Source organism: Atractosteus spatula, chromosome 1, assembly GCF_055471065.1.
Source record: "Atractosteus spatula isolate fAtrSpa1 chromosome 1, fAtrSpa1.hap1, whole genome shotgun sequence".
NCBI classification, from domain to species: Eukaryota; Metazoa; Chordata; class Actinopteri; order Semionotiformes; family Lepisosteidae; genus Atractosteus; species Atractosteus spatula.
In genome coordinates this window covers 34,253,511-34,280,145 of record NC_142706.1, presented here as the reverse complement: position 1 = coordinate 34,280,145, position 26,635 = coordinate 34,253,511, and the positions used below count along the sequence as shown (strand labels likewise).

General features: G+C 35.1%; 1 protein-coding gene across 4 annotated transcripts in view; it reads left to right on the top strand.

Annotated features, from left to right (window-relative positions):
* The window catches only part of LOC148840806 (suppressor of hairless protein homolog), an 87,030-nt gene that overhangs the window by 11,540 nt on the left and 48,855 nt on the right, over positions 1–26,635 (top strand). The window contains exon 2 of one of the 4 annotated variants that reach the window (XM_088919169.1): positions 17,487–17,583. The exons of the other annotated variants lie outside the window; for them this stretch is intronic. Within the exon in view, the coding sequence (XP_088775295.1) occupies positions 17,567–17,583 (17 nt within the window). The 5' untranslated portion in view covers positions 17,487–17,566. The remainder of the gene's footprint in view (positions 1–17,486; positions 17,584–26,635) is intronic. 4 annotated transcript variants of the gene reach the window in all.

Sequence of the window (26,635 nt, the reverse complement as noted above, 5' to 3'; positions counted from 1 at the left end):
AAAAAATGTATGTGTTCATCAGATGCGTCAATCAAAAACAGATTAATTCTTGATGTGTTGAAGATGTTTTTCATGCTCCACTACACGTCTGGTTGGCTGATCTCCATGACCTCCTACAAATGCTGGTGGTTTGGTACAACAGCTTACTACAGTGTGCTTTCACTGTATTACAATTTCAGTTTCAGCTTTCAGTTCTAAGTACTTTTGTACTAAACAGGTTAGAATTTGATTAAAAGTCTGTTTTGATTCTATATATATTAATTACTTGTTCATCTTGGACAGTACCCCAAGTGGTCATAATAAATGCCCAAAATACTATTCACATTTTAGTTTGATCCCTCATTTGACATTGTTGGACCTTAAGGTTAAGGGTAAACATTTAATACTTCTTAATTGGACTTACTTGAAGTGCTATTATATTAAATGTAGCAGTGACTGTTTTAAGTGATATCATGTCACTGTCATTTCCTCTGATCTGTGTTGAGTTTTGTTTGCCTGAAATGAAAAGTAATGCACAGTGGTTTTGCAAGAGATAATATGCACTATGAGGAAGAAGTTAGCTTTACATTAAGATCTGCAGCTTAATTTTAGTAGTAGTCTGTTCATATACCTCCTTTAACCGATGCGCCTTACATTTTTAGTATCACAGATTTATCTTATTTGACTTCTCATTGCTTAGACATGTCTTTTAAGGTAGTAATGATGCTGACATTTAAGATTATGAATAACTTATGGATATCTTCACATAGTGACAAGCCTGGGCTTCATTATCATCCAGTAGATCAGGGATGTTTTCACTGTGAATTCAAGGTGATTGCCATTAAGCCATTAACCAAGGAAAGTTTTATGTTCTTGGCCACTAGCCTTTTTGACATACACGTACTTTAGCAGAAAATTATTGCTTAATATAATATTATTAAGATTATAAAGTAATCTTAAGCATTTTAATTAGAAAATATATATTTTGTATGAGTTCTCAGTTAAAGTAGAAATAGAAAACCTTACATTTAAAAAATGATAAACATATTATTTTAAAATGGAATCTTTTTCTTAACATATTTCAGAAACTAATAAGATTCTAATTCATTTCAACAGATTAAGTCTCTGAGAAAACTTTTTTTTCTTCTTGATCATCTTTTATCATGTTACTGTTTAGACCAAGATTGAAAGTTGGAAGTTGCTGGCTTGGATCAGGAAATATGAAGTCGTGACATTTTGTGACTAATTCTTTTTAAGGTTGCTTTAAATCATGGTTTATGAAAGGGAAGTTTGTGGAATCTGGTTATGGAAAGTACAGAAGAGAATAAAATGTATGTGTTTTATCTTTGTTGTGTTAAAGTCTCATTGAGCAAATGTCCTGTGGGAGAAACTTGATTATGTTTCTCTAGGCAGATATCATACTGCCATTCCAAATTCAACTGTAAGATCAACATAAAAAGGGTTACTTACAGCTTTCTTTCTGCACTATTTATACGTTCCTTATTTTCTCATATTAAGTTATTAAACCATGTCAGTTTGGAACAGGTGTTTGAGAAAAATAATCTAATAATCTAATTTTGCCAATTTTACAACTTCCTTTTTAGACAAACATTTGTTTAAAACAATTTTGTTTGCTTGTGAGGATTTAGTCACTCAAAAGTGTTTTAATCATTAAATGTCTATCAATACCATTCAAGAAATATCAGTAATAAATAATGAAATGATTAGTACAGCCAAATACATTTTCATTGAAAAGAGTGATGTTTAAAATAGCAAATGAGTGATAAAGAAGAACTAGTCAGTTATCTCTAAGCTTTTTCTGTAAATCCCCTCCTGAAGTCAAAATAAAGACTTGCTGAAGTCAGTTGATTTATTCTAATTTTTTTAATTTTTATTTTACGTGTTGCTAAAAGAGATAGTTAAAAGATAATGGTTTCTATGGGGATGAACATTGAGAATAGATAATCACACTTAATATAGTTTTCAGTAGGATGACATTCTTTGTATAAGAGGCTACAATTTTAGCTTCCAGAACATGAAAATCATGGTTTGAATTGCAGTGGGTTGTGGAAATTGCAAATGTTCCAAGTTTCTCCCAAGTTTTGCCACACTACTCTCAAGAAATGATTCTAACAAAGAAATGCTTAAATAGTAGCAGTCTTGGTTTATCCTGGTGATGTAATAACAGTAATATGAGTGGTGGAGATGAAACATTAAAAACGTATTATATACCAAATAAACTGGTGATTACATTTGTTTTGACTAGGCCATTCCAAAAAATGAAAATAATTTATTTGCAGCTGTGTCAGGTTTTCAGAGTGTCCTAAACAGTATGAAATTTTTAGCATTTGCTCAAGCATGAGATGCTTCTTGTTGCTAAAGACGGACACTTCTTAATGAGCCATGACTTCTGCAGCTTTGATTCAATGTTGTATCAAGATCAGATAGTTTATTGCAGCTACAGCTGAGGCAAATCTTGCAAGGTGTAGCATCAATGTGTCACATGCAATCATTCCAACGAGTGGAAAAAGCGGTTAAGAGTTTGTTTTGAAATGTTAATGCGTGCTGCCAGTTGTTCCTCTTTTTGGAAATATTTGGATATTTATGACTGAATGTGTAGCTGTCTATAAACCAGAAGAGAAAATCGTGTGAAATTACCGAGGACATTTGCAATATTTTCATATGTCCTTTACGGAGCAGAAGAAAGTCACAAGTTAACATTTGGAAACTGCAATAAAATATAAAGGAATATTTTATAAAAAAACTTCAGAAATGTAAAGGATTGACGGCATGTTTGGCTCGAGGGATTGCTGAAAGTGCATCTTTACATTTATAACCATTTTTCTGGCATGTGAAAATAGAATTATTGTTACTTTTTCTTCTAGTAAAGATAGGCTCAAGGGAGGACTGGAGCACTGGCAAAGTAAATAATAATAATAATAATAATAATTGCTGACACTTATATAGTGCTTTTCTGGACACTCCACTCAAAGCGCTTTACAGGTAATGGGGACTCCCCTCCACCACCACCAATGTGCAGCCCCACCTGGATGATGCAACGGCAGACATAGTGCGCCAGAACGCTCACCACACATCAGCTATCAGTGGGGAGGAGAGCAGAGTGATGAAGCCAATTCATAGATGGGGATTATTAGGAAGCCATGATTGGTAAAGGCCAATGGGAAATTTGGCCAGGACGCTGGGGTTACACCACTACTCTTTTCAAGAAACGCCCTGGGATTTTTAATGACCACAGAGAGTCAGGACCAAAGAATAATGTCTCATCCGAAGGACGGCGCCTGTTTACAGTATAGTGTCCCCGTCACTATACTGGGGCATTAGGACCCACATGAACCACAGGGTGAGGACCCCCTGCTGGCCCCACTAACACCTCTTCCAGCAGCAACCTTAGCATTCCCAGGAGGTCTGACATCCAGGTACTGACCAGGCTCACTCCAGCTTAGCTTCAGTGGGTTGCCAGTTGTGAGTTGCAGAGTGATATGGCTGCTGGCAAGTTAGTCTCTAGTCTCCAGTCCTGTCCTTTAGGGATCAGATCGAGGTGGTTTGAACAGCTGAAATTTTCATTGCTTTTTACTTCACGTGTTCTGTTTTTTCTCAGCACTCATTTGTTCAGAGAGATGTAATAAAAAAAACGTTTGCACCTATCAGTATATTCATTTTATTTAGTTTTAATCTGATTTAAGTTTGTACTTGAGGTTTTTACATTCTTGATGTCTACTTCATGATAGTGAAGGATAGTCGATACATTTCTGACATCAAGTTCAAGTTCACGTTTATTTGTCATTCCAGCCATATACAACTATACACTGGAATTAAATATCGTTCCTCCTGGTCCACGGTGCAAATACAGACAGGTCAGACAGGACACTGACATAGACATTGTAGACAGGATACACATAGTGCAGAGTGCAGATAGTGCAAATACATAATACAATATACACAACACACTGGGGGGATTTAAACCCTGTTTCTAGATTTGGAGTGGGTGCAAGTAGATTCCAGGGTGTTGAGGAGCCTGACAGCCTGCAGGAAGAAGCTGTTACAGAGTCTGGCGGAGCTAGCCCGTACACTGCAATATCTTTTCCCAGATGGTAGGAGGGCAAAGAGTTTATGGGGGGGGGGGGAGGGTCCTCTATATACTGGAGGCCCTGTGTAAGCAATATTTGTGATAGGTGATAGAAATGTAAGGGATGGAGGCTCCAATGATCTTGCATTTTGTTATTTCTTTTTTATATGATGTATGATGTATAATGATGTATCTTACAGTTACTTGTAATTTCTTCTGCAGCTTTGTGGTTGGATAATACGTGGTTGTAATATATTTAGTAACATGAACATCGGATGGAATCAATCTGATAGGCAAAAATTACTTATCATGATTATAATCCATAATATTTTTTAAAAGCTGCATATTCTATTATTTAGTTAGACTGTGTGCCCCTACAGTATATATGTGGGATTTCCCCATTTGCCAGGGTGTGGTGGCACAATCCAAACTGCATAGAAAAATTATGTTCAGGTCTTCATAATATGTGCCTTAACAGCATGCAATATACTAATAACAATAGTGGATGCACAGCATTCCAAAGAGAGAGAAAAGATGGAAGAGGAGGAGTAGTATCACAAATACTATTCAATACAGATAAATAACCTAGAGGAATCAAGGCTCTCCATATTTATCCAAGTTAAACTTATAAAAAGCATTTAAAGGGCATTGTGAAAGAGTATGCTACAGACCACTACATATATACATGAACAAGAGCTGCTCTGACTGCTGCACAGGCCGAACAAATAGATTTGGAGGGCCAGAGCAAGTCCACAGGCTTATTGGACTACATATCCCAAGACAGCTGGCTATTAAGTTACCTGTGTCATATAAAAAACAGAATAGCGTTTAGTATTTAAACAGCTGCAAATTAGTGAAATGCTAAACCATTTGGATATAAGGCCATCTTGCCATTTCTTTGATGAAAATGCAAAAAAATTCTACATGAGTGTAACCTGAGGTTATTTAAGTGCTAATTAATATTTTGGTCAACATAAATGATAAATTTGATAAATTTACATTTACAGAGTTAGTTTCACAATGAATCCACGTTTCATTATAAAAAAATGTTCTAGGATGTAATATTTAATGAATAATGCTGAATTGGGTAATGACTGATAGGTTATGCTAAATAATTATATGGATTATTTTGATATTTCTCCAAAGTTTTTATTTGTTTGAAAGCTTTACCTAGCCTGATGGCTAGATGATGTTTTTACAAATTCAGCACTTATTTCTTTAGCAGACACCATTATCCTGAAGCAATGTACAGTATCTGTAAAATTTATATAATGGTAAGTATACGTAATCCAAGTATGCAAGTACAGTAAGTACATCCATCCCATTTTTAGTGGCTGCCTCATCCTAAGAGGAATAATGAGAGCCAACTCCAGATCTGTTTATCTGAGAGCTGGTCACTATGATTAATTAGTCATAAAACTGTACGCACTGCTCAAATTGTGATAAAACTCTATTGTAGACGTACGAACTGTTTCAGCTTGATGGGATGAAAATAAATCTATAAATTTAGTACAATTATATCTTATGTGTAGGAGGCAAACCGCAAACATGGTGTTTGTAAACCATTTGATTGTGTGTTATTTCCTTATTCAACGTCAGCAACTCAAGAACACCAAGATTGAAGAGTAACATTCACAACCTAACCTCCTTCTCTCAGGCTCATTTGGGCTATGTCATAAATATTATTGAATAAAATAGTTTTGAGCAGTTTTCCACCTGCACTCCTCAAGAATTGAGGACAGCATTTTTTTTACTTCAGGTATGAAGTAATGCAGAAAAGGAGAATCACTATCATTATGAATTTCAGTGTAATATTGTTTATTGACTAAATATTGTTTAGTTATTCAACTTTTCTCTGTTACATCAATCTCATCTTTAGAAAATATATGATAAACAGAATGTGAATTGGCATTTTGTAATGGCCTGCCAGGTTGTTTTACATGCAGAGAGTGTGAAAATTTATCTTCCAGTAACATTTTTTAAACATGAACAATGCTTCAGACCAGATCGTTACCAATGTTTTATCGGAAGCCTTGCTAAATTAAGTTATTTGGGATTTTGAAAATAGTGATTTAACACCATACATTATATAACAGGTAGAACGTGCTGCCATACTGCTGTTTGTGAAACCTGTAAGTCTATATACAGGTTTCACATAACCTAAGGTTATCAGATGAATATCAAGAGATATTCCAAAATGGTTTGGCTTCAGCACATAACCAAGATGTCAGCAGGGTTGTAACACAGGGTATATCCTGACCTTTGTTTTTTTGCAAACACATTTTCCAATAAAGCTGTGAAACTGCCCTAACTGCTTTCCTCAACAGTTTTGCTCTGTGGTGTTCATATTTATCGTATTTATTTTGTTCAGTTGAAATTTTTGTGCACACTTTGGAAATATGATTAAACCTGCAGAAAACAATTTATTCTTAATGCTGTAGCAAAAAATGCAACAATGTTGAGTTACAGTAAAGTAAATGCTTAGTCTCTTATTTTTGCAATAAACTGACATTACAGTTGATTTAAAGTATTTACCTAATAACCAAAGACAGTAATGAAGATGCACTAAAACAGTGAATTAGGCACGAGAAAGTCTCGCCATATAATGCAGAAACTTATATAGGGGATTTTTTTTCCCACCAAAACAATGTAAATTTGTTGGGTTTGGAACCATAAGAGTAGAAACTTTTCATATGGGACTTAAGGTGTGAGGTTTTTCCCATAAGAATTAATGGAATTGAGCTGGGATACAGACCATAACTTAGACTGAGTGTCTGTTTCACTTGTAACTAAATACAGTATAGAGGGTTCGATTGTTAAGTCCAGTTTGCATTCCTAAGTAATGCAACTCTGGAACACATTTATAGTGAAATGACTTGGGGAATTAATATCCTTTGGGAATAATGTAATTAGCTTCAGATAACATTGCCAACATACAGTTCAGACATGGGTATAGACAGTTAATGTACATATGTCACATAAACAATAACAGATAGCATCACCAACTCCTTTTGAATTGTGGTCGTTATTATTACATTATTAGTGTGTTTAAGGATCATGAATTTGAAGTTAGCCATTGAACTTTGATACATTCCTTGATGGTGCAAACTCTAATGTTGGGTGTAACAATTCAGAATCTGCAACAGCATTGTCTACAGGAATAAGAATTTGTAATGTTAGGTTTTGCTGTTCACAATATTTTTTTAAATGTAGTGAATAAAATAATTCATAAACCATCTGCAGTGCTGGCATTTGGTGCTTTGAAAAATGAAGTGAGGGGAAGGGAATTTTTACATCAAGTTTCTCGATTCATCAGCGCCGCAAGTGCAAAATGTAGTGTAGCAGAGTGATTAAAACTGGGACTGCCTGTAATTGGCCTCTTGAAATGTAATCATTGGTAGAATACAAGTCTAGTAGGTGGGCAATAGAGGCAGACAATAGGGGATTCATATTTTTTTAACATAGAAAATGCCAATTACATGTCCCATGATATAAAATGTTCTCCAGCTGTGTTGAGAGCATAATTGTCACTGAGGTTTTACAGGTGAGGTTTCTAAATGATGCTATCTTTCCAGTCATACTCAAGAAAATTAGGCAAATAATTCATAGATCTCTAGGGTATTTCAAATCTCACTTAGAATGGGCACAGTATCTACAAATTGAAGAATTGCAAATGTAACCACAATTCATAAAAAGGGGACAGAACTGAACCAGAAAACTACAGAACAGTCATCCTTTATTGGTAAAGTTATGCTAATAATAAAGTTGCTAAATTAGAAGAATACTTGGACAGATGGCATTTGACACAGTCTTTTTTTACTTACTAGAGTTCATCAAACAATAAAAAGGTAATTCAATACTGTTTTTTTTGCTCAAATTCTACAAAAAGGTTGTTCCTGCAATTAAAATCCAGAGGAATCTGAGGTAATGCATGCATTTAGATTGAGAATTGATGAACAGGAAACAGTGCATCATCTTAATTGGACAACATCTGATTGGGCAGATGTAAACAGTGGTGTGCAACAGGGGTTTGTTTTAGGCCCATTGCCTGATCTTTGTATGTGGCTTCAGTTCTTATTTAGAAAGTAATCCAGATCAATTTGTAGTTGACACAAATATAGGGGTAATGGCAAACAGTATCGAAGTCAAGGGAAATAAAATGAGACGTATACACATTGCATGGATGATTTGAGAGGGAGGCAGCTACGTTTACATGCAAAGTATTGGGAACAGCTGGGTTAGAACATTCAATCATAAATTGGTTATACCTAATGTAAAGCATGTGCAATTGTGTGCTTCAAATGAATGCTGACAGATTTTAACATTAGTTTTTCCACTTTGATAAGAGATCAATACAAGGAAATAAAAGAAGAGTACTTAGTTATCTGAGTTGCAGCATACGTGTCATGGAATGATTATGAGTTCAGTATTCTCTGTGTTTAAATATAGATTTTGACAAAGTAGGCAGATAAAACACCTAGGAATATCTCTACAAACTGAATAATCCATTAACACTGTAGGATTCCAGTATGTACCAGGGCTGATATATTGGAGAGCTGCAATAATGGGGCATTTTATAAGCCAAATTTACACCACAAGCTATTTGTGGTTTTTGTTTTGACCGTTAGTGTTGAAATTATTAGTGTTGCTGTTTTATTTGATCCGCTCACTGTATGACACAAGACAAGAAGTAGACAGAAGTATTTCTTTCCATACAAGTACTAGCATGTGGGATACACCTTCAGAGTTCTGTCTCAAAAATCAGTTTGAAAATATTGCAAATATTATCAGGGAACATCAGTAGCAGTGAACCAACACAAATAAAATAATAAAATAATAGTTCAGTTGTGTAGCTGCGTCACCATGCGTAGGCTGCAAAGGAACAAGTAATAGGTTTATTACACGCTGAAAAAATGAAGAAAGAAAACACTGCCTTGTCTTTCTCACACCTGAAGAAGACTCCACGGCCGAAACGTTGTGTTTTCTTTCTTCTTTTTTTTCAGCATGGAATAAACCTATTACTTGTTCCCAAATAGAATAATAGTGAATTTGTTTTTCATTTTTAGCTGAATTGTTTTTCATTTTCTTCCAGAATATTGATGAACACTGGTGTACTAATAGTAATGTGAACAATATTTTTATAGGTATATGTAGGGAATTATGATTTTTGAAAGACATGCTTGCACTCAAACTACTTTGAGTAGGTTCTGTGAGTTTCTGTTAATTTATTAATACTGCTTATGAATAATATGCTCATTGGTGATTAATAATATTTGTGGAAAAACAGGACATTACATAGTACTTGTTTCACTTCACTAAACAAAAATTAAACTTTGGTATATTATAAAACTATGAAATGCCATCCTTAATAGTTTGGACTGTATATTTGTTTTGAATATTTAACATAATAAGTGAGCTCTTGTATACGGTACATGCTTCAGAACACTACACATTATATATATTCTTTTAAGTAAACTAAGTAAACATTTTTTGTTGTTGCTAATGCAAAATAGATCTCTGTGTACAAAGCCATGTAAATGTCATTTTAATTTTTAAAACTATTTTAAATATTACCAAAAGTGGTACTGGCCAGTATAAGTAGACCAACCAGCATACTGGATTCAGTTCAGAAGAACTTTAATGGAATGCTTGTAGGAGCACAGCAAGTGCTCTTGTTTCCTGACCTCTTAAGTGACAGAAAAAATAAAACTGAAAAATTGCTTTCTTATGAGGAAATACTCCATATTTTGTGATAAAGCAAATAGGCTAAGAGTGCACTGACTAACGAGAATTATTGTTACTCATTTTTTCCTGTTTCGGTCACAAGCTCCCAAGTGCATTTAAGCTTGGCTTCAGCGGGCCCAACGACACTAGTGGCATCACATTCACTGGCCTTGTACACTTTTCTCTTCTGAATAAGCATATATCCAACCTATCTTAATTTTAAATTACATTTTATATTATGTACAGTATATGTGTGTGTCCTTTGTTTAAGTGTATAGTGCCTTGAGAAGCATCAGTGCATACTGAGTAATAAACCCAGGAGATATTGCAACTGTAAAAGACAGTATCAATATAGGTATCCTTTGCACATTCTGTACAGCCTTTATGAAAACGTCTATGCTTCTTTCCTCACATAATATTCCCTTTTTAAATTCTTCACAGTTATCACCTAAATCATACACATCTTTTTTTATAAAAATAAATTGGAGTTTTGACTTGTTTGTGCACTTTCCAATTTATAATTACTTATTCTTCAACAGTATGGCTCACCAACATGATGCACGCCCCAGTATTAGCAGGATAAAGTTAGAGCACTTGTCTGTAGTGTGCAAGGCTTTTGGCACTTGGTCATTTTATCCACTTTTATTTACAGGAGAATTTACAGTAATTTAGTGATGTGCCGATGAGAGTGCACACTCATGCACCCTGCAAGTCTAAAGTGGTCATTTGTGCAGCAAGCCAGCTCAAACTCACCCAGGTGTGGTGCTGTTCTGCCAGTTGTACACTGCTTCTGGTGAATCCTGCAAGTCTGGGTTTGAACGGGTGATAGCTGACCTGTACAGTTCAGTTTGCTCTGCATAAGCTTAAGGTGTATTTAATCAGAATTTGAATTCAGTAAAATTCATACTGTAGGACTGCCTAAGGAGGAACTAAGGAGTTAGGATTGTTCAAAACAGGGTGGCAGAGAAGATGATCATTTTCAGTAAATTTAGCAAAGGATATCTTCATCCTGAATCTCGCTCAATATGTTAGTGTTAGAAGGGATGTATTTCGGTTTTAAGGATTGAATTGTGATGCAGTTGGTCTTGCTTTGATCCTTCCAACACTTGGCCTCTGCCACAAAGGAAACTGCAGCAGATTGAAAGAGATACCTGTGACGTTGAATACTTTTCGCCCGTGTTAAAATAGGACAGAGTAGCAAGAAGTCAAAAATGGACTCTGCAGAAGTTTCGAGCAGTAGAAATGGGTGCATGCAAGAGTGCAAGCCGATGGAGAATGGGTTAAGGTCAAATAGAATTTAAAGAGGAATTGTCAAGTTGAAAGGAAATTTCACTTGTCCCACTTAAGCAGAAAAAATGGTACAAAACTTCAAACTGATTTTTTTACTACAAATATACATCATGTTTCTTCTTAGAACCATGTTTGTGATAAAGGCAGGAAAAAATAAGTAACTGATTCTTGTAATTCAGTGCACCCTTAGTATATATGCTTTATCGTAAACTGCGCTTGAATAATACAGTAACATTAAACATTTTCAAGTAAATGAAAAGAGGTAGTTTGTATTACGTTACAGTTTCTCAATAAATAGTCATGGATCAGCATGATAAAGGAGCTTCACTCTACCCCTCAAAGTAAATAATAATAAAAAAAAACTTCTAATCATACTTTGACAGCATACATGCCTAATTGCAAATGAGAATGTTAAAATGGAGACCTAAAACTAAAATGAAATAAATGTCCTTTTTAAATGCATTCCACATTTTATACTTTTTTTAGGCATGGTTTGAATTTGTTTTAATTTGAATGTTTTAATGGCTGTTACATTTCTAATATGTACTGCACAAGTGCAGGAATTTACATATTTTGATCAAGCTCAAAATAACTTTTTTTTTTTAGTCTTAACTAAGACTCAATCTTTGCACCTGCCCTGTGATGCTGCAAGCAAAATGGGGACAAAAGGTTCTTCAAGATCCTTTCCTTTAGTCATTACAGCTGGTTGAGCAATTCCTCATCTCTTTGACAAGTGGGCATAGTGGTTCTGTAACCGTTACCAACCACAGGCTGGCATCTGTTATGATATTGGATGTTTCCAGCAAATGTTATAGAATATGTGGTGCTTGTGTTTTCTATTGTGCCTGTTTTCATAACTGAAAATACCTATTAATTGGTTAATATAATGTATAATACCTTTGGAAGAACCAGTCTAAAGTGGTTCCTTTTAATGTATTTAAGGACAGAATCAGATTTTTTTTCTGTGATATTTGCAAAAGGTAAATAACCCAAAATTCACAAGTATTGAACCAAGTTAGAAAATCACTAAAAGTGTCGACTTTAATCATGCATAAGAGGATATTTGACATCTTCAACCCTTCTAGAACATCTGAGAAAACATCTTTCATTAGTGCAGAAATATAGTGTAGGAGTCAAGGTAATGCTCTCTGCACTAAACAAGACTGACGAAACCTGTTTCTTTTATCTGCTGAAATAAAATGTTAGCACTTTCATGATACTGGTTAGCAAGATGAGCAGCTCAAATCCTTTGTGGATATAATGACAATTGTACTACATGTAACCCTTTTAAGAATATATTTACTATTTCTTATATTGATACTTGGTGATATGCAGTATGTCAGAGTTAAAAGAACTGCTTGAATTTCTTTTGGAAATGAAAGAAGAATATTGTTCTTGAGTAGATGAGTAGTGATTCTTTGCTGAATGAAGAGTGGGTGCTATTTTTTATTGTAAAAATGGCAACAGGCGTTAACTAGTCTTCTTTAGTAATATTTTCTGGTTATTATAACCTACAAGTGACAGGATCAAAGTGCAAAGAGTACAACATTTCTTTGATTAACAGGGAGAAACTTCCAGCCACTCATTAGCCCAACCAAAGCAAGTAATCCTATAATTTTCGACTAACATCCTGTGCACAGCATCATTTTCTGGAAGTCCCCAACCAATCTTTTGCCCTTTGGCAATGTGAAAGGAAGCTTTTCTTACCCTTAATAAGGGTGCAAAGAAAATTAATTACCCTCTTGATATGCTAGAAGCAGGTAACTTTGCTTTCAATGTATTTTATTTATTTTCCTTCTAGATTTGCTTTTCAAACAATGATGAACTTGATAGCCCTTTGTTCACTGGCTGAAAAAAATTGTAATCGCCATTTTTCATCAGAGAAATCTACAGTAAGTTGATTAAAGTTATGGAAAAAGTTATGAAAAAGAAAAAAACAGATGTGAGTGAGTCAGTTGAAGAATTATGTCCGAAAAAAAATATGCATAATTAAGGTTCTTTCCTTAAGCAGTCTTAAGTCTTTGTGATTTCGTCCTTCATTAAAGACGTGTGTAATTTGAGCTACTGTATCTAGACTACTTCATGCCACTTTCTTTTCCTCAATTCTTATTTCAAATTCTGCTTTAAGAATTAAGCGTCTCATGTTGACATGATGCCCTTTTCTACCCAGATATTTCAAACGTGTTTTTATTACTGTTGATATTTGCTATTACGCTGGTCTTTCCTATATGTTTTTTTCACTGCTTTCCTGCTTTTTTCCCATCTCATACAACTCACAACTTTCTTGATTCTTAAATCCTATTATGTGTTCAGTGGTAAATTAAATACTGACATGTCCTAAAGAACTGGCTGTAGAGTTTTTACGTGCTGCCCTTGCAGCTGTTTAGTATATAATATATTTATTTACACTTTGTTACCAACCTTCCAAAATTTTAGTAGAAAAATTATTGTAATATTACATAAATATTTAGGCTTGTTTTGTGTGTTTGTGGTTTGTGATTTAAAAAAAATGTTTTTCTGGTAAAGCTGATGTCCAAGGGGATCATACTTTTTTTTGTGTAATTTTGTGTGTAATTTTCTAGGCTTGTGTCCAACAGTAAATTGTTTCTCCAAAAGCTACATGTGGAACAGCAGTGGCTCTGCTTAGTGTTGGAAGTGGTCAGAAAGTACAATTTCTTTGGCTTTTCCTCTTTCATTAAAGAACAGAATGTCAAAAAGCCTGGCACCGAGAGCCTACAAAAGCCATGTGTGGCTGCTTGTCCCGAAACAACCCATCCTGTGAATGTGCCATACTAGTCAGTTGTTGTACTGTTTGGAAAGGAACCTTCTGAGAGGGATCTTATTTCTGGCACTTTTGGAATTCTTTTTATTAAACATTATACCTTATTTTGAAATCATCTTTTAGATCTAAGAAGGTGCCATATCACTACACATTGAAATACCCGAAACAGCTCATTGTAATAGCAGTGATACTGCTACTTATTCCATTTGTTGTTTTCTTAGGAAAGTGTTTAGGTTTGAACAGAATGATTGTTTTTTTAATACAGGAAAAGTATGACCCTTCTGTAAAATCCCATTGAATAATTTTAAACAAGAGGGTTTAAATATATTCCTTGATACTCAGTCTTAATTTGACAACTGTGGTCAATGAAGTGTGGCTTATTTATGGGAATATTACCTGATTGGTAGAATATAATTTATTATGAAATGACAAAATTAGTGTAAATTAGCTTTGGTAGATAAGTTATTTTAGACTGACCAGCCATTTCCATTACTGTACATCAGTGGTGTTTCTCTTGGCTAGTTGTAAAAATGTTTCATTCACTGTGAACAAAAGGCATTTTGGTTTGTTGTGATTTTGCTAGATAATAAGGAAACTAAACAGGTTATGCTACCATTGAATGAATTTTGTAACACAAAAAGATCTTGATGTTGTATTAAAGCTGCAAAACTAATGTACTATAGAGCTACAGTAAAATTTTTTCTGAGGTTTAATGTTAATAGTATGATATTTAATGCACTTTTAAGATGCCCAATCTTTCCCCTACTGCAACATAAGAGTCTATCTGTTAAACGTCACTTTTTTTTAGAGGTGGACAACTTGAAGAATCTCCATCTCAGGTTGAGAAAAAAAGAAAATTCTCTTTTAATATAATAAGAATAGAATTGTAGTCCAAAACATATTGGCAAAACAAAAATTATTCACCACAATGAAATTGAGATATTTAAAGTTGAATGTTGGGGGTTGTGCTTGAAATTGTACAACAACAAGTGTCAGGAATTTCCATACTGATGCATGGATTTTACACTTTTGCAATTTTTTTTATAAATTAAAAAAAATGGAATTGGAAATGGATTTACTTCAAGATTGAGGATGTGGTGTTTTTAAAACAAAGACTGTGTTTGGGTGTCTGATTTGTCATGGAAAAACCACTTGTCTTTGAAAAACACTGACGCACTGATAGTTTTTATGATAGGGTTCTGTGGTATTGCCAAAAGTTATTTGTGGTACTGAACCTGCTCTCATAGATAAAACATACTGTATAGGCCCATGTATTGACTATCTTCTTTGGAAACGTGCAAACATTTTTGGATTGTATTCAAGAGCAAGCTCACTTATAGCTTGGGGTTTATCTTAATATTTTCAAAGATCCTAAACATTTCAGTCAAGATGTTAAAGTAAAAAATGCTAAAAATGCTACATAAAAAATATTCTATATGGTGAAACCTGCCAGGATAGTAACTTAGAATAACTTAAAACCTTCAATGTTGTTAAGTTAACTCTGCAAAATATATTTTTTTAAAAATTAAAAATTAGAAATCATTCTCTTAATACAGGACTTTGTTTTTGTTTGTTGCATTGTAGATGTCCAATGCCAGCAACCACAGTTTGCATTCTCTTCCGCTACCCTTTTTTTCTATGTTGTTAGAGTGATCAGGAAGTCTTTGTGCTGGGTGTTTTTTTGCACATAAAGAGCAAGTCCTCACCCCAGAGATCACAAGCTAACTCCTTACTACTGTTGTTTTTCCACTTCATGTGATCCGCCCATGTTTATATTTTACTACTGAAATTGACCGCAGTGCTTCTGCTAATATTCTATAACTATTGTATTTGCTACCAAGTAATTTTCTACAGTGAAACTGAATAATAATTTCTTGCTTATACAAGGCGAAGGTCTGAAGACCATCTTGTGTCAAGTAATTTTTCTGTGTTTTGGGGACAAAAATATGTCAGAATTTAACTGTACAGCAGTATGGACTCTAAAATCCTAAACATATGATAAAGGAAGTGGCAGTTATAGTGTACAGTATATCAGGGAAAGTTCAGTTGTACTTAAGCAAATACAGTTTTGATTCATATTGGCAATCCTACCATTCTTAAGGAATCATACTGCATTGTTTTTGAAAAAGAAAGCACGATCAAGAATATTGTAAGTGAGGACCCAAGTTACATCAATCAGAAAAGTCATTGTAAATGGCAAGCATTTATAAATGTTTAAATATATACAAGGTGGATTTCATTGCAGTGTATTTGGGCTTCATAATGTGGGTTTCTTGATTAAGGGTTAGAACCATATTTTATATTTTGAAAATTTCTTTGACTTGTCATTCCTGTTTATGTTTAAGAATTAGAGTGGAATCATGACAAAATAAATGTCACATTTTGCAGTATTTGAAGCACAAATTTGAAGTTTTCTACTCCTGTTAGTAGAAAGGAATTCTGTGCCAGTGGCATGAATAATGAGAAATACAGAACAAGAGTTTTAACATACGAAAAAGCAACTGAACATCTGTGCAGGCTCATTAATAACATAGCTTAATGCATCTTTTATAATGAGAGTTAAATAGTGGCATTTCTTTTTGTTTTGGTAAATTAAGAGATATGGCTAATGATAAAAATTTGTTTCCACTGTTACAGATACATTTTATATGTTCAGATGAATCTAAGACGAAACACTCATTATCATTTTTTTCCCCAAAACATTATTGTATTGCTGGGATTTCTAGGTAGAGAGCAGAGAGCAGTTATCATTTTTAGTTTCTGTTAAGTTGAAGTTTTTTTTATCTTGATAAGTTTAGTGTATTGTGATATTTCAAGTATAGTGTGTTTTTCAAACATAAAGAAGATAACAGCATGCAGACATTTCCAAATGCTGTTTCTTTAGCAAAAGTATGTTTTATAACAATTATTTTCACATGAAAATGTATCAACGTTTATGCTTCCCGAGATTCTTTTTTATGTTTCAGAATGTTTTGAAATACACAGTACAAATTACTTCTTGGTCTTAATATCACATTTGGCAGACCTCTTTCCTCATCATGCACTGTCTTTAGCCACGTGGTTCACTTGTCATAGCTTAGCTTCAGCACTCGTTGGGCTTTATTGATCACTTGCTGTAGTTCTTGTCCTGTCAGGGCAGCATTTTGTGTTTGGATTAGTTATCTACATTAATGCTTGTTTGGCAGTACTGCAATTTTCCATTCTTATAGTCTGTCTAAAATTCTATATATTCTATATCTATATAGTCTGCTTCTGCAGACATTTGCTGACAAGTGTCTTGTTAGCATCTATCTGACCAACTTCTCTTATTCTTCAATTTTAAAGATCTTTTCATTTTAGTGGTAAGTTGTGCACATCTTGATGTTTCAAATGTTCATTCTATTTTCATGGTTTGCAGAGAACACTCTACATCGAACCTGAGAGTCCTTTCAACTTTGTCCAAAGCCCTTTCATCATGTTGATGATGATTGGATTCTAATTCACTATATACACTGAGCAGTCCGTTAAATTGCCAGTGATGCATGGGCTTTTATTGTTTGATTCCGTAGTTTGGTTGGGTTATAGGATGGATTATAGGAGAGTGGATTATCGCTAACTCAAGATCAACCCTCCTCCTTTACCCAGGCTTGGAACTGGCACCTGAAGGTGATGAATGCCAAAAGAACACAACAGATAAAAGAGGAAAAAAAAGTTTGCATAGAAGAATGAAGAGACTACAGAGGTTTGTAGCTAGAGCTCTGACTAAGAATAAATCTTCACATATTAGACAACAGTGCCGTGCCTTTACTGTCACACTTAAAAGACCATAAACTGCCAAGTTTCCAAACCAAATTCCATTTCTTGGGCGCTTCTCCCTCCTTTTAAGGACTGAATTGGTGTGCAGACATTTTTAAGATAATTTTTTATATTATTTTGGTTCATAATGTAATCATATTAATTATTATTTATACATACAGTGCAAATGTTTTCAGATCCTTAAACAATTCTTATGGTTATATAATGCTATATACACAACCTACTTTACATTTGACAAAAAAAGAGAATAGATAATACGAAATAAAAAAAGTCACGATTCATATGTATTGAACAATTTCATGTGGCAACCCTAAATTGAGGTCCACAAAATGAGACGCATAGTTGAGTGGCCTCAGTCTGTCTGCAATAATATATCTTTTTATTCTTTCAAATTTCAAGCAAAGAATTAGGCACGAAGACTAAGGAGCTTTCATAGCAGACCAGTAAAAGTCAAAAGCACAGATCAGGAGAAGGTACAAAAGTATCTTTTAAAGTATTTAAAGTTTCTGAATGTCCCTGTGAGTTCAATCTACTCTGTAATCAAGATAAGGAAGTTGCACTGTGCTATCCTGATACTGCTTGGATCAGGTTGTCCCTCTAAATTTGAGCTGCCAGGCAAGAAGGAAGCCGATGAGAGATGCTACTCTGAAGCCAATGAAAACTTTGAAAGAGCCGCAGAGTTCAATGGCTGGAATGGGAGAAAATGTGTATCAGTCAACAGTTTTCAGCAAAGCTGACCAATAATGAAAAGAGGCAAACCCATCTTAAATCCCACATGTAGCTAGCAAAAGAGCATTTAGATGATGAAAATATGTGGCAAAACGTTTTGTGGTCATATGAGACGAAATTGGAACTTTTTTTTATGACTGTAAAGCGTTATATCTGGTACAAAACCAACACAGCTCCCACCCAGTCAAAACTATCCCTACAGTTTAGCATTGTGGTGGCAGCATCATGCTATAGCGATGGTTTTCCTCAGCTGGAACTGGAAAACGTGTTAGGACTGGAGGAAAAATGGAGCAACATTAGGCAAATACTACAGGAAAACTTGTTTCAGTTTGCTAAAGACTTGAAGCTAGGACGAAAATTAGCGTTTCTGCAGGCCGATAATGCAAAGCACAAGGTCAGAGATACACCGGAGTGCCTTAAGAATAAGAAAGTGATTGTCTTTGTGTGTCCTGGTCAAAGTCCTGACTTGAATCCTGTTGAGATCTATGGAAAGAGTTAAAAACTGTTGTCCGTTAGTAGTCTCCAAACTGAGATATTTTGAGTAACACTGCCAAGAAGAATTGGAAAAGTTTTCACCAAGCCGGTGTGCAAAATTAAAAATAAAACTTACCAAAAAATGCTTGCAGTTGTAATTGCTGCCAATGGTGCTTCCACCTTCAGTTCACTGGTCTGCTTACTAATACAATTAACATATGTTAATATATTCCATCACCCTCTTATCAAGTATTGTTTGCAATAAGTTTGCGATTATGTACAATTGTGTACAATTTAAAAGAAACCTATTATATATGTTTTAATTCATCAGTTATATCAATAAGCTATTATTATGAAAAGCTGCAAGATTTAATTTGGTTCTTCTTGCTTCTGCGATCAATGCTATTACGGCAAAGTGTACACAGCTCTATAGAAACTTTAACTTTACAAACGGAAAAAACAATCATGCTATCATGTAACTTGCGCTACCTGTAATGTTGTAACCAAAAACAGTTGGAGGAATCGATTTACTAGCATACAAAGTATGCACCAAATCATTTTCATTTATATTACTATGCTGTTACATACATGTTTAGGTGTGTGTACTTGACTGTGCTGGAGTTTACTAGCTGGAAGCTTGCATACATTATTGTTTATAAAAGGTAACAGGTTGCCATTTAACTAAGAACTACCTACCTCCTCAACATTACATTAATGCAAGAGTGGGATTGTAGGTTGTAAGGTACTGAGCTGCAAATTGGTCCCATCAATATGACAATACAGTACGGTTTTGACATATAGTAATATTGCATTCGCAAATTCGCTTATCCACCGTTTGGTCTTTGGGGTCTTGGATTGAAGAAGAGCAGAGTGGAATAAAACCAAGCAATAGACTATTATACGCAACTTTCAGTGAGATGAATCTGTCCAGTGAGCAAGTCTCCCCTTGCCACCTGCCCAAGTACCCACTACTCAGCCTCTACTTCTCAATGTGATCTCGTTTTTGCATTGTAACAAGCGCTCCCAGATTTTTGTCAGTTGCATATGGAATGAAAGCCTAGAGACGACTTTACAGGCTCAACATAGTTTTATTGGTTGACTTGTGTTTTCATTTTTAGATTGATTCTAGTTTTTGCACATTCTATGTTTACAAATATGATGTTTTGTGATATGGCTATTTATAATGCCCAGCTCGGAAAATTGCCCAGCCTTGTCAAGCTCAGTGAAAGTTTCAGTAACTACACAACATGTGTGTGTGGTGTTTGCTATTACATTAATTTTGCATAATTACATAAGATCCAGCAAACATACAGTATATCTATATGTTTTTTTGATTTCCTTTACCTAAGTGATAGATTTACAATATACCATTTTATTGTGATATTTAGTTGTATTATCATGTACATATGTAGTGTTTGTTTTTGACCAGTTTCTGAATCATATATGCAGCATTCCTCAAATACCATAAATTGGTGCAGTGGACAATTTTTTCCTTGGTTTCCCAGGGTTCATATTTTGGTTATGTGAAGTCCACCAGAGACGTTTTAATGCCTTTTCCTTTTTCGACTTTGTTGTTGTGGCAGGCCACTTTCCTGAAACGTACAGGTGTGAGACAGAAAATCAGTATTGTGATGAAAGAATGGTAGGAGTTGTGTGCTCAGTTATATGATATAACTGGCATTATTAAGCCTGAACAACTATCACAAAAATACTTTTTTAACCAACACAAATGCCAGCCAACACCACGAGACAGATGCTACATTGGACTGTCCTCTGCAGACATCACCTGTTTTTATCCACACACATCTGCTGGGGCTGCAGTGCTGAAATCATGATTCATCAGAGCAAACTACTGTCCTGTCAAACACTAGAGAATAGTGACACATTTCTGTAGCTGTGGAAATTCCCCACCTTAAACTTGCTGTAGTGAATAAAGTATTTCTTCTAACTGCTTGCCATAGGTTGCCAATTTTGTGCTTTATCCGATGAAATGTATCTTTGCCCCTACCTGCTGTTACTGCAGCATCTGAAAGCTTTTCACACATGCCTTATTTATGCCCTTCTAATATATATCAAAATGCTTGATGGGTGTCTGTGGTGATGTTTGGCAGTTGTCATACAGTTAAAATTGAACTGGGTGACAGTTATTTACATATCATTTTGACAAGCTAACATCTTCTCTAGTCACTCTAGTGTAGTCAAATTCAAACCAGTCTCCAGAAAATAGGAAAGTAGCTACACATGTGAGTAGTATTCTAATTACATCTTATGTTTTAACAACATAGTATGTTTAGTGTGCAGATGTATAAAAGGTATTCAGATATGTTGCTCAAGTAAAAGTACTGTTACTCTGCAAAACATGTATTTAAGGAAAACACCCCTTTTCAAAAACTACCTGAAAACTTAAAAGTGTGAATGTCTCTTGACATTAAATAAATCTCAGAAGTAAAAAGTAGGTATCCTTGAATTCTGCCTAAGAAAATATAAATTTAATGCCAGTTAAATTTATCAGCAGCACTACTTTTTAAAAATGAAACCACATTTGTGCATATAAATCTTAAAACAGAAATTGAAATTGTAGAACTTATGATACACACATGAAAGGGCTTACCAGGGTATTGATTCTGACCTGTTTGCTTATAGACTCAAGAGTGTGAATTGACTCCCTTTTTTCCTTTTGCTAATTAGTCACAGTAAAGTCAACACTGTGAACTTTTTCAGCTGGCGGGGGTGTTTTCTCTGCAGAGAAAATCATATTATGTATAACAATATATGTGTAACAGTTTAAATGATCATATTTCAGTTTTTAGAATTAGTCACATCTGTATATGTATGTTCACATTAATTAATTCCATAACCTGTTTGTATTCCTTTATAAATGAAAGGAAAGAAAAAACTGATCCAGATACCTTCACTTTTTTCTTTAAATTTGATGGTAAGTGAATATACAATACATTGACAGTGTACTTGGTAAGCAAAGAAGGCATTTGCAGTGCAGAGGCAGATCAAAGTAGATCTTTAAGGTAAGACCATGGGTGATCCGTGTTCTTCTCTGCCATTTTCAATATGAGCTACAAACAGCACATTTATCTTCCCTTCTGGCAGTATTCTTGTGTTGATGGGCAACACGTGGTTAGCATTTCTGCCTGTTCCAGACCTGGGGTGCTGTCTGCGTGGAGTTTTTATGCTCTCCCTGTGTTCAAATGGGTTTCCTCCTGGGTACTCCAGTTTCCTCCCATAGTCAAAAGACACTATGTCTTACATGTTGCCTGTGTATGTTTGTGAAAGTGACATTTGATGTACTGGCGTCCTGTTCAGGGTTTAGTTCTCCACAGAGCCCGGTGCCTGCTTAGTTCAATGGATGATTATTTTTATTTGATTTATATTAAGCACAGGTCAATATGGTGAAAATTGTTCTGCAGTGTTCTCAGCCAGTGACTGTTATGAAACGTAAAACTTAACTTTTTCACTTTATGTGATGCCTGAAGGGGCATAGACCGTTACTTAACTTTTGGAAAAAAACATCCATAGGGCTGGGGGTGTGGTGTGTTAATAGAAACTGATGGGCTGGTTAGGGGGTAAGACAAACATTTAGCATTACTGCATGAAATTGTAGCTTTGGAACCTAGAGCTTTATTTTGCATTTAAAAAATATTTTGTCTCTCTGCCTGGGAATAGAGGAGTAGAATTTCAGGCAGTTCTTTGACTCGCATAAAAAAAAATATGGTCACTTGTAAGGCTGGATAAATCTTCTATTCCTTTGAGATGTTCGGCACACATACATGTGGAATGCAGTCATTCTTCAGCTATCTGCTTCTGTAGGTTTCATCTCATGTCACCATCTGGTGGTTTGGGAATATTTTTTAGGACTAAAAAGGGTTTAATACGAAGAATACTGTGCTGTAGTTACAGATATTAATGGCATATGTTATTCAGCGAGAAAACCTTCCTTTGCTGTTTTAAACTCTGGGGACTGTAATTGCATTTTCAATACTCAATGGTCTACTAACATTTTTGAGGTGAAGGTCAACACTAAAAGTCATTTATTGGCTGTCATGGGACAAAGAAATTAGGTTATCCCTCGGCATATCATAAATAGTGCCCAGACTCTCAACATACATTTAAAAAAAAAGTGTAGAAAAATATTTTCATCAACTACTGGCCAAGGAATATCTGTCAGGTCACACACTTGACCATAGCATTTTTTTGAGGAAACACGTGTATTTCACAGTTTTCACAGTATTTTCTTCATCATCCCCAGTCCAAGTTTACCAGCAACAATTATTAAGAGAATTAATCCAGATCTTAAATATATGTCTTTTTGTTATCTGGAGTAATTTAGATATAAATACCTCTTGAATATCCTGTTGAAAAACTTTACATGTTTTAGAAGTTTGTTTATTCAAGGTAAATTCATTGTTTCTATACTTTAAAAAATATTTTGTATTGACAGTCTAATACTTCTGCAAGTAGCGAAGATATGAGAAACACCTCAACTTGAAAAAAGGTCTCTTGCAACCACAAGGCCTCCCATATATTTAATTTGCACAGTGAGATTTTGTCCATCCATGCTTTTGCTAGCCTCTTTATCCAGATAAAGACATCGCGGGGGATGGCACAAGGCAGGGTGGACCCTGGACGGGACACCAGCCCGTCTCTCAGGGCACACACACAATTAGGACATCATTGCAAGGGGGGTGAATACCTTTCAAGGCACCATTACCTTGAATAGATAAGACTACGAGGGATGGGATTCAAGTATTAAAAGCCCTCAAATGAATTGCCAAGGTCAGCCCAATGGATGTCTACAAAGTCAACAGTGAAACAAAAACCAGAGGACAATTGGAAACCACGGGAAGTGCATTTCAAACTAAGAACAGGTATCACAATTTTGCACAAAGGCTTGCACACATTTTTAAACAGAGCGTTCTGCAAGCCTTTCTGGGGAAGAAACCCAGACAGTTGAACCTGATACAATGGCTTCTTTCATGAAGCATCTGAATAAGAATTTTTGCTTCAGTTGCTACTAATTAAGTGAGCCATTTGTTGCATCATATTATATGCTTAATTCTGTGCATAAGCTTTATAACATCCAAGTCATAATATGATGCTATAACAAGATGACATATCTGACAGGCCTCTTTGGAACAGGGGTGATTCCATTTACATAACACCAATGATTGGCTGTAGTAACATCAATGATGAGAGATCATGTGTAAAGCTGTTATTTCTCAGTATAGATAGATAGATACTTTATTGATCCCGTGAGGGAAATTGCAGTGCAACAGCAGCTTAACACACACAACACAGCCACAGTGTAACGAATTATATAATAATAGTACAATACATACAATACAATACAAGAGTTACTCACAGTCCGGACGCACAAGAAAAACTAGAACAGAACAGTACACAGAAAATCGTATCACACTCATATCACACATATGAATATAAATATAGATGTAACTATAGATATAAATATAAATGTATTGCACAGGTCCCTGGCATATATTGCACAAAAAGTGGTTGTAAACGGGAAAAAGAAAAAGAAAGAGAACAGATGTAGCAGTAGATGTGTAGATGCGTTTAGTCCAGAACAGGTCACTGTCGATGTTGCCTCTGCCAAGACGCAAGGTGGATGCGTTGTACAGTCTTATGGCAGACGGCAAGAATGACCTCCTGTAGCGCTCCCTGTCGCACCGTGGATGAATCAGTCTATTGCTGAACGTGCTCTTCATTCCTGCAAGCCTGTCAAAGAGGGGATGGGAGAAGTTGTCCATGATGGCCTCTAGTTTGGACATCATTCTCCTCTCAGCCACTACCTCCAAGGAGTCCAGGTCAAACCCAATGACAGAGCTTGCTCTCCTGATGAGCTTGTTCAGCCTTTTGGAATCTACTGCTCTAATCCCAGAGCCCCAGCACACCACTGCGTAGAAAATGGCACTCGCTACCACCGACTGATAGAACATGTGTAGCATCTTACTACACACATTGAAGGACCTGAGCCTCCTCAAGAAGTAGTATAATACCCTTTACACAGTCTTATGAATGTTAAAAGTAACCCAGTATTTTTATTTTAATAAAAATCCTTCATTTTTAAATTTGGGTTTCTAATGTTTACATTTTAAAATTTTAATTATTTTAGGACTCATTATAGCTTTTGAATTGCTAGTAATTAGGCAAATGAGTAAAATAAAGCAAATTACTAAAATATTATAAAGTTTTAATGTGTTTATAAAAAATTAATGGGGACATTTTTCTTCATTTGTTCTCTGCATTTGCTTTTGATTTTAATTGTGTAATTTTTAAAGTGTGTTAATTTAAAGTGATTGCCTTTACTTGGTCAGATATTGTTTTTTTTGTCCATCCTTTCAGAGAAAAGATGTTAAGGTTCGTGTAATCTAAGGCTAGGACTATGAGTATACAACTTCCTGTTTGAGTCACTGATGTTTCTTCAGTTTGCTATGGATACATTTCTTGCCACAAATCAAACATTCAAACATGTAACACTGCAGAACAAAGGGGGAAGCCCAAATGCTTCTAAAATAGAATTAAGCAGCTTAATAAACAATCTTTATTCCTGTTTATTCAGTTATTAGTCGTTTGTATTTTATAGGCTTATTAGTGTTACATAGAAAGTAGCAGTGAATGTGTATGTGTAGTGTATTTGAAAATGTATCTTACTCTGCCCTTGTTTCAACTAGAGCAGTCACAAAGATAAAATTGTATTGTAAAACTTTGTAAAATAAGTAGGTCTTGGGTTTTATAAAATTGTGTGAAAAGTATAGGTACAGGCTTTAGGAAGTATGTCTTATGTCCGTTATTTGTGTTTTAATACAGCATGAACAGTACACTTATTATTAGCAATAGGTTCCAATCTGACACTGTTTTGGTGGGCTGTGGATAACTTTTGTTGAATGTCCTGTATGCTTTCGAAACGTTCAATCTGTCAAGCAGAAAAATTACTTTCGGTATTTACCTTATTTGGTAGCCTGTCATTTGTTGTTTTGATCTAGCTATAGGGCTTATTGAAACACCGATGTGTTCTTTCCCTGTCCCTGTGTTGGTTATAATTTAACTACTTTATCTTCAAGCTAATTTTTACACTTTTTTGTATGTTTGTATATCTGTTTATTATGAATGTTCAATTATTACCAGACTCACCAGTTCCACTCCAGTCAAATAAGGATCAAGACAACACATGTTTGTTCCAGAACGCATACTGTTGGTGCCATTGCTTCATTTCACACCATGAGGCCGTAATGCAAGCAGCAGTGCTTGATGGCTCGGTGAAGGACATGTGCAGTTCACAGACATCAGCAGCAGCTCAAGGACAGATGACTTCACTATCCACCCAGACTGTGCTTAGCGGTACTACTTACCTAGGGATGCCAAAGCTTGGATTTCAACTACAGTAGCAGCCTCCTGGCTTTAGGCTCATGTTTGCTCTCAGACCAGAGGAGACCTCCGCTATTTCTTTTTAATTCTCATATCAGTTACTAAATTTACAATAGTAATGAAATGTCATGATCTGATTTTGCTTTTGTATTTTATAACAGTTAGTCAAGAAAATAAGGGAAATTTAACATTTTCACTTCTAGTGTCTGATGTGCTCTGCTGATACATTTAATATAATGCTTACAGCCTATTATGTTACATATTTTCGCAGACGTTTTTGCTGTTCGCACTGATGTATTACACTGAAGTTGCAAATGCCTGCTTAACACAAAGTCTTGGATTACTCATTTATTGTGGAATAATAGAAATGCTTTTTT